The sequence below is a fragment of the Heterocephalus glaber genome, unplaced genomic scaffold (assembly GCF_053883595.1).
Source record: "Heterocephalus glaber isolate CG9 unplaced genomic scaffold, H.glaber_assembly_v1.0 deba00001504, whole genome shotgun sequence".
NCBI lineage: Eukaryota > Metazoa > Chordata > Mammalia > Rodentia > Bathyergidae > Heterocephalus > Heterocephalus glaber.
The window spans coordinates 15,885,398-15,901,670 of NW_028258324.1; the positions used below are offsets into that span (position 1 = coordinate 15,885,398).

General features: G+C 38.7%; 1 protein-coding gene across 10 annotated transcripts in view; it reads right to left on the minus strand.

The window, feature by feature from the left end:
* Positions 1-16,273, minus strand: part of Nmnat3 (nicotinamide nucleotide adenylyltransferase 3) — a 140,471-nt gene that overhangs the window by 16,999 nt on the left and 107,199 nt on the right. For 8 of the 10 annotated variants that reach the window (XR_002391658.2, XM_013070920.3, XM_013070911.3 and 5 more), the window contains one exon: positions 3,988-4,171. Coding sequence is in view for 9 of the 10 variants with exons in the window: in XM_013070920.3 (XP_012926374.1) it covers positions 3,988-4,171 (184 nt within the window). In the remaining variant the exon portion in view is untranslated. Of the gene's footprint in view, positions 1-3,987; positions 4,172-16,162; positions 16,268-16,273 lie in introns of those variants that run through there. The other 2 variants (XM_021250600.2, XM_087186233.1) reach the window with 2 other exon arrangements.

The following is a 16,273-nucleotide window of genomic DNA, read 5'->3' on the forward strand; positions in this document are numbered from 1 at the left end:
CAATCTAGCTTCCTCAAATCAAGAGATATCTGTACCTTCTTTTTTTTTTTCTAATAGAAGTAATCACTGTACAGTCTTTCTTGTCTCAGTTTGATCTTTTTATCTTCCACTTACTATTGTATGCATTCATTAGAGCTGTATATGGGAGGGACAGTGTCTGGTGAGAAAAGCATGTGCCTCATAGTCAAAGCTGGTGGGTTCAAGTAAGAGCTGTCCTGGTTGTATGACCCTGCACAAGTCAGTGACACTTTCAGAGTCTCACTGACCTAATCCATTAATTGATCATAAAAGTTAAATGCAGCCTTATCTACAACAAGAATCACAAGACCATAAATGAGCAAGTGCTTCTCCCCTGCAAAATATGGGAAAAGTAGTCTGCTGCTGATTATACAGGGAGGGGTGCACTGTAACTGAAAAGCTCAGGGCTGGCCTGTACATGGAATGTGCTCAATAAACTTTAGCTCTTATTACGATCATCACTCTCTGTCTTTCCACCAGACTATGAACAGGCACCTCATTTTACTCATCTTCGTATTATTACACTTGGAAAGTGTCCCTCTAAAGTCTACTAGTTCAGGAGAGATGGAGGAGTGGATGAATAAAATATATCTAACCCTGGTCCACAGCCCTTCTGATGATTTCAGACTCAGCTGAGTCTTTTCAGAGCCCAGAATCTTTACTGAGAGCTAGTTGTGGGCCATACCGTGCCAGTGCTTAATGTCTAAAATTCATTTATCTTCATAAAAGCCTAAAAAGTAGGCATTACCATCCCCGCTTTCCAAGTCAAAATGTGTGTTTTGAACTTGGTCTGTTTATGAGCCTTGCTGGACTCTATTTTCATTGCTTTGGTCTTTGTAAGCTTTGTCTCTACAGATTCACTTCTGTGTTGGTGTGGGCTCTTTCATCAGACTGTGAAATTTGTTTGAGTCTCTTCTCCACTTTACAACTTTAAACAAATTAGGACTTGGAGTATGTTACTGATCCTTGCAGAACTTCCATATTTTCATCTGTGAAATGGGGTTAAACCCACCTACCTTTTAGAGTTGCTGTTCTAACTAGATATATGTTAAAGAGCCTGGTTCTTGTGGCAGGTGATGTACTAAAGATGGTGATTGTTATTTCATTTTACTTACCTTGAACCTCCTAATTCAAGTTAACTCTGCTTTGAATATTGGTTGGATATTGGAACTTTGTTGTGTACTTTCAGTACCAAGCACACTTTCCCCATGGACTTCCACCCTGTCTTTTGGGGGCTGGGGTCATTGCTTCCTCTTGCTGCCTGCCTGAGTGGTACCCTGGTGTATCCAGCTGTAGGCCTGGGGAACACGTTCTCTGTGCCCTCAGCTTTCTTTGGTCTCCAGAGAAGACCAACAGGAAAGCAGGGTCTTCATGTTGTGGGCTCATGTTCCCAGCTAGCAGGTCACTGCTTTGAAGATGGCCACAGCATGACTTCTGAAGTGAGCAGACTACAGCTCTACCTCTAGCTTGTTGGTTGAGTCTGTGATGAACTTAGCCTCTCTGCGCTTCATTTGTTTTCATCTGTAAAATGAGGACAACATGTGATCATGTTTGGAACGGGTTTATGAGATGTCGATGGATGAAGGAGCACATGATATGGCCTTGCGACGAAGGCCCTCTTCCCCATAACATGCCCTTAAGACATGAGTGTTGACCTAGATTTAAATAAATTGCATAAAATAAACAATCTGATAAGGAGAAAAATAATCCTTAATAAGCCCCACAGTGACTTCATATTTGTTACTGTATCACTGTGATGTATATTCAGTTAAATTTATCAAGAGAATACTAAATGGAGAAAATGATAGGGCCTATTTTATCATACTTCTAAAACCACTTGACTTTCAATCTGGACCAGATTTTCAACCTTTAAAACATCTTAGTCAGCTATCTGTTAAAACTGTGTTCACCACATTAATGATTCTCAACCGTGGTAGTACAATATAAATCCTCTGGACCCTTTAAAGCATACTCATGCTTAGACCATCCCAGCAAACCAAAATATCTGCCATGGGAATGAGCATTTTAAACAAGTTTTCCAGGTGATTCTTGCAGCAGGGATTAGACTACTTTGAGTGGATCTCAGTACTGACTAGGAATGGGGTTCACATAGTAAGGGACTGAGGTGGGCTCCCCACCAGGCCCAAGTTAGAAGCAGCAGGGAACTGTTAAAATTCCATGCCCTTCCCCAGACCAAGGCGATCAAAGTCTCTGGGGTAAGATGAGGGCATCTGTTTTTTTAAAAGCTCTGCAGGTGGTCCCAATGTGCAGCCAGCATTGAGAAACGCTGGACTAAAGGACTTTAAAGAAAAAAACAGAAAAAGAATGTGTTCAGTAAAATCTTTGCCCACACCTGAATCTTGTAGCAGACGCAGTAACATTAAATTGCTATGATCAACACCTAGGTACTAACAAGTGGCTTACTGGTTTTAAGGACAAATCATGGCCAGCATTAAGGATGCAGGGAAAGGTAGTTAACATCATTAAGCACCTACTATAACCAGATAATTTGCCCACATCATTTCACTTAATTCACACAGGGTTCTGTGAAATAGGTGATGAATTCCCATTTTATCATATGAGGAATCGAGGCTCAGGGAGGCCAAATAATTTGCATCAACTCATTCAGCTAGTAAATTAGGCTCTAAAACCCATGTCTTCTGCAACACTGCCTCTCACAGGGTGGAGGAGAAAACACCTATTTCTTACTACATATAAAAGATAAATGACCTGTTGGATTTTCTGTTGTCTTTCTTCTACTATCTTTTATTAGCCTGGATAAATGAGAAATGACTAAGACTCATTCCCAAAAGATGATTGAGGTATAAATTTATTCCTTATGCAATTTTCAATTTGAATCTTTGCTTATACAGGTGGGTGGTTAAAAAAGAAGGGAACATGTATCCTAACAATTATTTCATGTTTGTTTTCCTTTTAGCTTGGCAGCAGGTTCTGAAGTGCACCTAAAACTAGCTGCTAAATGCTTCTAACTGGTTCTTTCCAAGTAAAAAGTAAGTAATAAGGACAAGGGCCTAGAATCTCAATGCTCAGTGAAAACATAAACACTTCTCCCAAGTGCCTTCAAAGATAAATAAAATATGAAAACCAAAACACATTATGAACAGGCCTGCCAATTGTTTGACCTTGCCACTTCTGCTGTGTCCCTCACAACCCCAGTGCTTCCAAATAGAAGACAGCCCACAATTTGCAATCCCTTCCAGTGGAGTTGCCTGTTGTTGGTCAGGAGGCAGGCCCACATTGTGGTCCCCTCTGCCAGACAGAACATGGGGAACTCATTTCTTTCCTACAAACTCCCTGTGCAGTTCCAGACATAAGTAAGTTCAATATGCTGGGCTGGACTGGGTCTTTAAAGATGTTTTTTATACTCAACACTAATAGCAATTCTGAAGATTTAAAAAAAATCCTGGGTAACTATTTCTAAATTTATAGTCTTTTCTATTTCACATGAAAGTCTGGATTTAGGAAACCCACGATTTGTGCAACTAGAAAAGAGAGCTTCTGAAATAGATTCAGTTTTCCCACCTAGTCAATGATGAAAATAATAAAAAGTCTCACTTAATGATAGAAGGCACTTCTAGTTCAATACTTACATTTAAAAAATCTTCAGTATGTTTCATTGTTCTCATTTGACAAGTAAGGACTAGGTCTCAGGAGAATCACTTTCTCAAAGTCACATAGCTACCAAGTGATGGCTGAGGTCCCCAATGCCACAGCCTTCAGAAACAGTCAGGTTAAGTGTTTCCACAAACTGTTTTCTGATGGATGGGTTTGTGATTTATTTTTGCTTGAGGACCTCTCTGAAACCTTGACAGGTCTCTCTCACCCTAAGCAGAGACATTTCTAGGGTCTTGGCTGAGCAGTTCTGGCTGAAGCCCTGCCCAGCAATCTTTCCTGACTTCCACCCTGGGGGCTTTAAACTTCCACACATCAGAGCATGGCTACCATTACCTCAGCACCTTCACTGTCTCCATCCACTGTGCCTGCTCACTCTCCCAGGAGTCCACCCGAATCCAGTCAGACGTCTTCAGGGCCAGACGGGCCATGGTCACTCGGTGATGGGAAGGCACCAGGTCTTTCTTCCCGTAGTTGTCATTAACAGGTGAGATGATGCCCTCTATCACCTGGTACATTCCTAGGCAAGAGACAGTAGTGAGGCTGCATGTTCAAACAGATGCTTGCCATCTGTCAGCGTGAGCTCAGGCAGATGCTAAAAATCTCTGTCTTGTCCTGAGTTGGAACAGACCATGGCATTCTCTGCTGGTGGACAAAGGCAAAAGACACTACCTCAGTGACTACACACCACTCCTCCAGAGTCTTCTACAACTCAGAGCAGTACTTCTATGGAAAGGAAGGTGGAGCCTAGGCAATAAGGCCATAGAGAGCAATGTGGACAGTAAGGGTCAGAACGTGAGGAATATTATCATGTTCCCTCTGTGGGGGAAGACACATATAGTATGTAGTTTCTTAGCCCAAGTAGAGTACTTTGAGGCTGGACAATGAAGGGATGGGATTTAGTAAGAATCAAGTTTGGCGGAAGATGGGATGTGGATGGACTACACACGCCCACAGTGACTTTGGAGGGATGTGCTGTTCATGGGAGGGAATGCCAATGTGGGTTGAGATCAGCAAAGGAAAGTGCCTGCAGATCTTGTGAACCTACCTTGAATTTATCTGATGAGAGAGAAACTTTAATGTATTAAGTTCCTAGACTGGGGCATTAGTTATAGTAGCTGAGCCTAGATGATCCTGACAATGTTATTTTAAGAGACAGTCCCTGCTATTTCTACATTGAAAGCTGTCACGCATGGATATTGAATTTTATCAATTTTTGTCTGCAACTCCTGAGATAATTGTGTAATTTTCCCCCTTTGGTCAGTTAATATAGTATGTTGCATTGATTAATTTTCTAATCTGAAAATAACATTGCATTTCTGAGATAAACTTGATGTGATCAAGATATTGTATCTTTTCTATGTGTTGATGTGCTCACTTTGCCAGTTGTTTTTGGGAAGGAAGACAGGTCTATATTCTCTCCTTTCTCTTATTGTCCTAATTAGGGTTTGTTTTTTTTTTGTACTGGGGATCGAACTCGGGTCCTTGCGCTTGCACAGCAGGCAGCAAAACCACTGAGCTAAATCCCCGGCCACCTAATCTGGTTTTGAGGTCAAGGTTATGCCACTCTTGCTGAGAGTGTTGGGGAACTCCTTCTTCTGTACTCTAAGAGGGCTTGTGTGGAGGATGGAGATAGCATTTTTTCTTGAGTGGTAGAACTCAACAAAATCTTAAGAGGCTGGAGTTGAACTTGTGTGAAAACATTTGACTACTGATTTTTTAATGGCTATGATTGAGATCTTCATGTCTTCATTACACTTTTTTTGGCAACTTAGCACTTTTCTAGGATTATGTCCATTACATTTAAAACTTGAAGTTTATTGGCATGAGGTTCTTCACAAAGTTCTCTTATCTCTTGAATGTCTGTACCATCTGCAGGGATGCCCTTTGTCTTTCCCCATGTTGCCTGTGTCTACTATGTTTTTCCTTCTGCAGTACTGACTGTACTGCTAGGGGTTTGTAATTTTATTAGTCTTTTCAAAGAACCAAGTTTTGCCATACTGATTTTGTCTACTGAATATGTTTTTGTTTCGCCAATTTCTGTTCTTATTTTCATTGATTCTACCCTACTCCTTTGGTGAAATTTTGTTGTTCTTTTACTAATTTATTGTGATATATGATCAGCGAATTAATTCTATTTTTATATGTTTTGATCTATGAATTTAAAAAAAATTCTTTTATTGGTACATTTTAGGTATATAATACTTTTACATTTATCATTGGGTGCTTGTACCTGTATATGATGTATCTTAGTTCTTATTTTTTTCCCCATTACCTGTGCACCCTTCACCCCCTCTACCCTTCCCTATTTACATAGATTTCATTTCCATTTTTTTTCTTTTCTCATAACTTTTCTTTTCCCTTCTTCCCTTTCCCCTTCCCCTCCCACCACCCCTACACCTTTGGATCTTTCCCTGTTTCAAATTATCAGTTATTCATTTTAATCATTTTAATCCTTATTTACACTTTCAGTTTCTCACACTAGAAAAACTATTTGGTATTTACACATGTGTGTCCTATTTATTTCACTTAAGAGTATGGCCTCAATATGCATCCCTTTAGGTATAAATGTCTCTAGTTTGATCCATGAATTATTTAGAAGTATATTTCGTAGTTACCAAACATTCTGTGATTTTGGGATCACATTTTTGTTATTGATTTCTAGCTTAATTCAACTGTAGTAAGAACATATTCTAAATTGATTCAACCTCTTGAACTGTGTTGAGCCTTGCTTTATGTCCCAGTATATGCTCAGTCTTGGGAAATGTTCTATGTGTGCTTAAAAAGAATTTGTATTCTGTGGTTGTTCAGTATAATGATCTATCTATTCGGTCAAGATTACTGATTGTTTTGCTTATACCTGTGTTCATGTTGAATTTTTGTCTGCCTGTTATATTACAAGAAGTTAAAAAGTTTCCCACTATGACTATAGATTTTTCTATTTTTCCTTTTAGTTCTTTCCAGTTTTGTTTGATGTATTTTAAGAATACATGATTAAATACCTATGTATTTAAAATAGGTATATATCTTCCTGTGAATAGAGCCTGTCTCCAGAATGATTTTTTTAAATTTAAAGTGTATCTGTCTAATCATATATTAGCATATGCTTGGAATATTTCTGGTCCTTATTTTCAAACTTTCTACACTTTTGTTTTAGGGAAGAGTTTGCAAATAGTCGGCTAAAACATCTTTTTGTCAAGTCTGACAATTTTTGACTTTTAACTTGAACATTAGGTTCACTTACATTTAATGTGAACAGTGATATATTGGAATTTAAAGCTATTAGCTTATTTTGTATTTTTCTTTTTGGTCATACATATTGTTTCCTTTATTCTTTTTTCCTGACTTTCCTTGGATTTTTAAATTTCATATTTTTAAAACATCTGACAAGAAGTTACATATTCTGTCTTGGAGCCAAAGTAAATGAGGACCTTTACCCTTTTGCTCAATAAGATGAGGACTTCGGAACTTTATAACTCCGTTTACCACTCTCCTGACTTACATGTCATTATTACTGTAGTTTTAAGTTTATCTTTCTCCTTATCCTATTAAACCTTATTATTCTCTTTTATGCTACCAGTGCACATTTAAATGTATTCAGGTATTTGCTATTTTCTTTGTATTTAATATCTTCCTACATACCTGACTTTATATTTGGGAATCACACTCCTTCTGATAAAATATATCCTGTAGTTTCTTAAGTTAGTGACTTCACTCTTTTTTTTTTTTTTGGTACCAGGGATCGAACTCAGGACCTTGCACTTGCAAGGCAGGCAGCAGAACCACTGAGCTAAATTCCCGGCCCTCTTTTTTTTTTTGGTACCAGAGATTGAACACAGGACCTTGCCCTTGCAAGGGAGGTGCGATGCCACTGAGCTAAATCCCTGGGTCCTGGTGACTTCACTCTTGAAAGACATTTTCAAACTCTCAATCTTGGAAGATGGTTACACTGGGTATAAAGCAATTATTTACAATAATTTTTCTTCCAGTTTGAAATTATTGTTCCATTGTTTTATACTTTTGGTTTTGAGAAATTCTCTATAAGTCTAAATACTATTCCTGTTAAGTAATCTGTGTTTTATGATTGAGTTAAACATTTTCCTTGTCAACCTATGAATTTCTTTTTATTATCTTTTTTTGGGATCATCAAGTCTCTTAAATCTGTGGATTGCTATCTTTCATTAGATTTGGAAAATTCCTAGTTATTACCTTTTCAGAAATTACCTTTGTCCTCTCTCTTCCTTTTTCTCTGAGCCCTTTCATTGTATATATGGAGACTGCAGTCTCTTATCCTCTCTTCTAGAACTTATAAAAATCCCTCTATGCTTCGTTCTGGATAATTTCACTTGATCTATATTCCAGTTCATTAAATTTACATTTTGGTTCTGTTGATCTGACTCAAAATCATTAAGATTTTTTTCATCAGCATCTTGTAATTTCTAGGACACAAATGCTATACATGTTTTGTAAGACTTATACCTAAGTATTTTATCTTCTTAGATAATTTTATTTTATTTTTATTTTTTGGTACCAGGGATCGAACTTGGGTCCTTGCGCTTGTGAGGCAGGCTGCCGAACCACTGAGCTAAATCTCCGGCCCTTCTTAGATAATTTTAAATGATATTATTTAAAAAATTTTGATGTTTACTATTTATTATTGATGCATTATATGCATATATGCATTATATGTAATATATTATATATATACATTAATATTTGTCTTGTGACAAATTCATTCTCGAAAACTTTTTGTAGACTTGGTGGGGTTTTCTATATAGACAATCACATCATATACAAATAAATTTTATTTTTTTCCTGTCCAATGTATGTGCCTCTTATTCTTTGAGACCTTTCCTTTTTTTTCTCATGTAAACATTTAGTGGTAATAACTTTCCTTTTAGCTATGTTTTGACTGCATCCAACATATTTTGATTTGCTGTATTTTTACTTTTATTCAATTTCCTAACTAAAAAATTCCTTTGAAATGTTCTCTTTGGCTTGTGAGTTACTTAGAAATGTGTTAATTTCCAAGTGTTTTAATATTTTCCTGTTGTTTTTATTTTCTAGTTTTTATTTTCTATTAGTCCAAGTTTGCATTACATAATGATTACATTCTTTGTGGGGAGTTGGTACACATACATATCACACCTCAATTCTTTTTTTCATCCCCTTTCCTGTACTGATTTCGGCTTGATTCCATTATGGTCAGAGACCATACTCTATCTAACTTCAATTCTTTCTTTTTTCTTTCCTAAATTCTTTTATTGGTACATTTTAGGTATACAATACGTTTACATTTATCATTGGGTGCTTGTACCTGTAGATGATATATCTTGGTTATTTTTTCCCCATAACCTGTGCACCCTTCATCCCCTCCACCCTTTCTTATTTACAAAGTCTTTGTTTCCATTTTTTCCTTTTCCCATAATTTTTCCTTTCCCTTTTTTCCTTTCCCCTTCCCACCCCACCACCCCTACCCCTTTAGACCTTTTCTTCCTATTTCAAATTATCAATTATTAATTTTAATCATTTTAATCCTTATTTACATTTTCAGTTTCTCACACTGAGAAACTATTTGGTATTTACACATGTGTGTCCTATTTATTTCACTTAAAGAGTATGGCCTCAATATGCATTCATTTAGCTATAAATTTCTTTAGTTTCTCATTCTTTATGGCTGAGTAGTACTCCATTTTATTTTTTAAAAAACACATTTTCTTTATCCAGTTTCCAGTTGATGGGCACTGGGGCTGTTTCCAAGCTTTAGCTATTATGAACTGTGCTGCTATAAACATGGGTGCACATATATCACTGTGGTATGATTCTTTTAATTCTTTGGGGAAGATACCCAGCAAGGGAATAGCTGGGTCAAATGGGACCCCTAGCCCTAGTTCTTTGAGGTATCTCCATACTGATTTCCACAGTGGTTGCACCAGTCTGCACTCCCACCAACAATGGAGACGGGTTCCTTTCTCCCACACCCCAGACAGGATTTGTTATTGGTTGATTTCTTGATAGCAGCTATTCTTTCTAGGGTGAGGTGGAATCTCAGTGTTGTTTTCATCTGCATCTCTAGAATGACCAGTGATGTTAAACATTTTTTCATATGTTTACTTGCTGCTTTTACTTCTTTGTCTGAGAAATGTCTGTTCATTTCAGATGCCCATTTTTGAATTGGATCTTTGAATTTGGGGGTTTTGGTTTTTTTCAGTTCTTTATATATTCTACATAGTAGTCCCTTGTCTGAGGTACAGCTACTAAAATTTGTTTCCCACATTGTAGGTTGTCTCTTAGCTCTGTTGGTGGTTTCTCTTGGAGTGCAGAAGCTTTTCAATAAGATGAGATCCCAGTTGTTGATTCTTTCTGCTAGTTCCCGTGCTACTGAGGTTTTGTTCATAACGTCTTTTCCTATGCCAATATTTTCAAGAGTTCTACCTAACTTATCTTCCAGCACACTTAGTGTTTCTGTTTTAATATTTAGATCTTAAATCCACTTTGATCTTAGTTTAGTGCATGGTGATAAATATGAGTCTAGTTTTAATCTGCAGCAGGTTGAAATCCAATTTTTCCAACACCATTTATTAAATAGGCTATCTTTCCTCCAATGAGGATGGTTGGCTTCTTTGTCAAAGATGAGGTGGCTGAGTATGTCTGGAGTTGTTTCTGCATCTTCTAATCTATTCCACTGATCCTCGGGTCTAAACAAACCAAGAATAATGAGTGAAATTGAAAATGTAATAAAAAATTTACCAAGAAAGGAAAGCCCATGTCCTGATGGCTTCACTGTTGAATTCTACAAAACATTTAAAGAAGAACTATCACCGTTACTCTTTAAACTCATCAAGGAAATTGAAAGGGAAGCAAAGCTTCCAAATTCATTCCTGGAAGCAAGTGCTACTTTGATTCCAAAACTAGGGAAAGACCCAACCCAAAAAGAGAACTACAGGCCAATCTCCCTAGTGAACATAGATGCAAAAATCCTCAACAAGATACTGGCAAACAGAATACAGAGGGTCATCAAGAAGATTATACACCCTGACCAAGTCAGATTTATCCCGGGGATGCAAGGATGGTTCAACATACATAAATCAATAAATGTAATACTCTATATTAACAGAGCCAAGGACAAAAACCATATTATCATCTCAATAGATGCAGAAAAAGCATTCAACAAAATCCAACACCCATTCATGATAAAACCCTATAGAAAATTGGAATAGAAGGTCTTTATCTCAACCTGATTAAGGCTATCTATGAAAAACCAACAGCCAACATCATACTAAATGGTCAAAAACTGAAAAATTTCATGCTAAAATCAAGAACAAGACAAGGATGCCCACTATCACCACCCCTGTTCAATACAGTTCTGGAAACATTGGCCACAGCAATTAGAAAAGAGAAAGAAATAAAAGGAATAAAGGTAAGAAAGGAAGAAGTTAAACTGTCATTATTTGCTGATGATATGATACTTTACCTACAAGACCCAAAAAACTCCACCAAAAGACTTCTAGTCTTAATTGATAGATTTAGTAGAGTAGCTGGATACAAGGTCAACACTCAAAAAACAATAGCCTTTTGTACACAAATAACAGACTCACTGAGAGAGAAATTAGGGAAACAATTCCTTTTACAATAGCATCCAGAAAAATGAAATACCTAGGAGACAACCTAACAAAGGAAGCAAAAGGCCTCTACACTGAAAACTACAGCACTTTGAAAAAAGAGATCAAAGAGGATATAAGAAAGTGGAAAGACATCCCTTGTTCCTGGGTAGGAAGAACCAATATAGTGAAAATGGCCATACTTCCAAAACTACTGTATAGATTTAATGCAACGCCAGTTGAAATTCCAACAATATACTTCACATAACTAGAGAAAGCAATCCAAAAATTCATTTGGAACCAGAAGAGACCTAGAATAGCAAAAGCAATTCTAAGCAACAGAGACATGGCAGGGGGTATTACAATCCCCAACTTGAAACTATACTATAAAGCTACTGTGATAAAAACAGCATGTTACTGTTAATTTCAATTCTTTTAAACTTGTTGAGATTTGTTTTATAGTTCAGAATATGGCCTATCTTAGTGGATGTTCCATCCATACTTGTAGAGCAATTTGTCTTCTGCTTTTGTTGGGTCATGAGTTCTATACACATCATCTTGAGCCTGTTGTTAATTGCATTGTTAATTTCTTATGCTGATTTTTGGTTTAGTAGTTCTGTCAGGTAGTAGTCATTGCTGACAGTAGGGTAATGAAGTCCTCACTTGTAAATATGAATTTGTCTATTTTGCCTTTGAGCTATACTCATTTTTGTTTCATATAGTTCGACTGTTTTTTTTTGTGTGTGTGTGTACATATTTAGGGTTGTTAATTTTCTTTGTGAACCTTCATTTGACTTCTAATTTTGTTTGTTTTAGTCACCTCTAGAAATTCTAATAGGTTCTGCAACAAATCTGATGAGTTACTTTGTATATTTGTCTTTAACATAATTGTTACATGTTATTTTTGCTGTGTTTTGTTTCTGCTAGTTCTCAGTAATATTGCTTTGCTTCTTTTGTGTTCAGTTATTTTTGAATGCTTGTTGATCAAAGCCCAAAGCCCATTATTTGTGGGGACTCCTCCAGTTCTTTGATAGATAATCCCTTCTCAAGAAGGGATGCATGTTTGCTTATACAGCCGCCTGGGGTGATTAAATGACCTTAAATTCTCAACTTGAGTTCCTTTGGCTATACCAGACTGAGGGTTGTAAATCTAAGGAAAAGCTCATGTGTGGCCACTTCTTCCTATGCATATACATCCTCTCTTTTTTCTTCTTCTTGCTTGAGCACCAAGATACCAAGGCAGTGAAGCTTTCTAGAATAGGAGGAAGAAGGTGCTTTAAGATCTGATTCACCCTGGCCCTGAGGGTGTGGTTCCTTAGTTTCTCAGATTGAGAGGGTGCTGCCTTTGAACTCTGCCTCCTCTGGCTTGCTGGGGCACTGATTTAAAGCCTCAGTGAGCAGTGCCCACAGGGCTTCAGTGGCTCTGGTGCTCTAGTAGCCTTCCCATCTCTCAGTTTGTCAGCTTTAGAAGTGAAATTTGAAAGATGCTCTGCCCACCATTTCTTGCTGTTTTAATGGGAGAGTTGACCCAAAGAGTGTAGCTCCCCTGCTGAAAGCTGGAAGACCTCTGATGCATTTTGCATCTCTAGTCTTCCTGGCTGTCCTTCTTGGGGGCTGAGGTATCTGCTACTTTAAGGGGTGGTAGAACCAGCTGAGGACAAGGAGGTGATGTGTAGTTTTGACTTCCAGAACTGGCTCCTAAAACTCATTTTAGAGGATCCATATGTAAAGGTTAAAGTTTTCATTTGTCCAAGAGATGGAGGGAAGGCGGAGGGAGAGGAGAGAAAGGGGAAATAAAAATAATTAAGATGTGCTGTATACATGTACCAACTCCCAAGGATGAATGTTATCATTGGGTACTGCAAGCATGTATTAATAAAAGTTCTAAAAATTTAATTTGTATGAGCCAGGCTTGTTGTGAGATTAAAAAGGTTTAATTTCCTTAAAAACAGAACAAAACCGAAAGCCAAACCCAGGACTCAGAGCACACAATGGTACTAAAATCCAGAGTAGTAAGAACAGAAGAATGTGAGGAATGCCCTTTCTGGGAAAGGGTGTGGTGAGGTGCAGCAGGGGTGGAGAAGAACCCAGAAGTAAGTTATGATTAGCAAGTTTAGACACGAGTCAAGGCCTGCTCCTTATGCTCTGTTACCCTTCAGAGATAACTTGTTGGGGTTGGGGTTGGGAGGGCATCGATAAGAGGCCCAGTTAAGTTTGGAAACTGTAGAACAGATGGGCTCATGTTTTGTTTCCCTTCTGGAATTCTGGGAGGAGACCACCTCACATTTCTTGTGCCAGTACAGGCCAGCACTGACAGAAGCAGAAATGGCCATGTACCATGAATGGGGAGAGGGCTTGGCGAGATCCAGGACAATTTCCAAGGCTCCTTTTGTGCAGTAATGAAGGACGTTGAGAACTAACAGTCAGCATGGCACTTGGGGGAAGGTACAATATACAGGGACTACAGCCCAAAGCCAGGGACCACAGTGTTGGGAGTACCAAGGAGAGCCAGGTACAGCAGATACCAGGTAAATAGTGCTGAGCCAAGAGAAGCTACATAGGTGTCAACACGGAAGTAAAGAGAACAGAGGCTAATGCTCTTTAAGGGCAAAACCACTCAGCTAGGGCAAAGTGAGTGCAAATACCCCTTTATGGGTGCTAGGACTCGGAGCCTTGCAGGATGTCTTAACCTGTTCATGAACTTGATTATATAATTGACTTGAAAAAGACATGTATATAATTGACCTGTAGAAGGGTTACCATCAAGTGGCACTTTTTTTTTTTTTTTTTTGGTACCGGGGATTGAACTCAGGTCCTTGCGCTTGGGCAGCAGGGAATGAAAAGAGCTAAATCCCTGGCCCAAGTGGCATTTTTTTAACCATTTGTGGAAATGTTGTCTTCAGAGTAAATTGAGTGTTACAGAAAGTGACATTCTTAAGTTCCATATTATCCATGGGATAGACATGCTACTTTTTCTTTTTTGCTCTAAAAGAAATAAAAGGGGCTGAAAGAACTACTTCCTGTTCAGTGCCAATTCTCTGGGGAAACCAACATACATTTGACCTTCACATTAATCTGTTTTACTGAAGGAAGCAAGGTGGGAGGACTGGCCCATCCTAGCAGTGCTGCTGGGCATCTTGGATACCCAGGTGTCAACTGTGATGGTTATCTCATTTTGACAGCACAGGTTGTGTATTGAGAAATCAATGCTTTTTTTTTTATAGCACCCAGGAAAGGAGAGTCAATAAAAATAACAAATTGAGCTAAAACTCCTTCTTGTCCTCCAAATGGTCATGAACTTAAGCTTTTCCCTACCTTACTGTTCTTGGACACAATCCTAGTGTTGCTTTTTATGTGAACCACCCTTTGCACCTCTATTACATGCAGGTACTTCTCCTGTGACCTTCTGCCATCTACACTCAGCTCTCTTACAACACTTGTATGATAATAATCTGTCTGCTCTTGTCTTTCCCTAAAGACCGAGAGCTTCGTAAGGACATGAACTTGCCTTTTCTTTCTGGGTAACACGCATATCAGTATGGAGCTATACAATCCTCACCTTGGATTATCAGAGTAATACATGGCTGTTGTTAACATGGCAGATAGGACTGCTTGCTTATCTCCACACTCTCTGGAAACTAATAAGGTGGCAACAAAGGATTACAGGGAGGATGAAATCACAAGGACAAAGGGATGGTTGGAAAAGAAGACAATAGTTGGGAAAAGTCAAGATAATTTTGGAAGCTGCAGAGCTGATAAACAATGGTAATAGACCAAGCAGGACCTGTAGGCAACAGAGGCAGGAAGAGGCCAGGTGAAGGCACAGCTGCATACACAGGTGAGTGAGTGGCTCAGGCACCAGACCAGAAACTTCTCCATGTGGGGGAGCCAGAGAGTTTGGAAGCAGGACCTTTCAACACCTAAGCCTCCAATTGCATACTTCGGTTTTCCATCCTGGCAGGAGGCCAGATATCTGATTTTTGCCTACTTTGGACCAGAGACAGCCTCGACTCCCAGACATAGGCTGAAGGAAGTAACATTCCTGAAACAAGAGGACTGTTTGTTCTCTAGACTTCCAAATTAGAGTTGTTTCTCTGGGAAACATATTTATCCAGGAGACATATTCACATATTCATATTCACATTTGATGTCTTGGACCTATAGCATGATCATATGGCCATAGGGAACACCAGCTTCACCCACACACCCTGAGCTTCCAGCCTGCATTTATAGTCTGATCTACAAGTATGAGTGGAGAGCTGCTGTGGTTTGGATATGGTTAAGTGTATCTCCCAAAGGCTTACATGCTGAAAATATGGTCCCCAGTGTGGTAGTATTAAGAGGTGTGACCTATGTGAGATAACTAGGTCACTGGGGGGGGCACCACTTTTGGAAAGAATTATGCTGGTATTATGAAGTGAGTTAGTTTCCCTGTGTGACTTGTTGTACAAGAGCTAGACTGGTCCCTCCCCCTTCTGGCTTCTGTTTTGCCACGTGATCTCATACATGCTTTTCTGTGTCATGATGCTGTCTACCACGAGGCCCTCATCAGAGGCTGAACAAATGGGGCTGCCTAGCTTTAGGCTGCTAGCCCCCAAAACTATGAGTTAACTTCTCTATTTTCTTTATAACTACCCAGCTTTGGGCAATTTGCTATCACAACTGAAAATGGACTAAGATGAAAGCTTAGGAAGAGACAAAGTTTAGAAAGTTCCCTATCATGGAAGACAGAGACTAAAATAACTACTAGGAGAAAAGGAACATGGAGGACACAAGATAATGCAGAGAACAAAAGAAAAATTTAAAAACCTTCCCCAAATATCAGAAATGCTGCAGAGATGATAACCCACCCATGAAACCAAAAAGAACCATAAAACAGGAAGAAGCTTTTAGAGATTAAAAATATTCACCCAACAATAATCACCAGCTGCTTATTCCATGCTAGGTCAGTGCTGGTTGCCAGGGAAATAAATGCTGATGCCACAGGCTGATGATTGTCCTCATAGGACTTCACTCTGGTG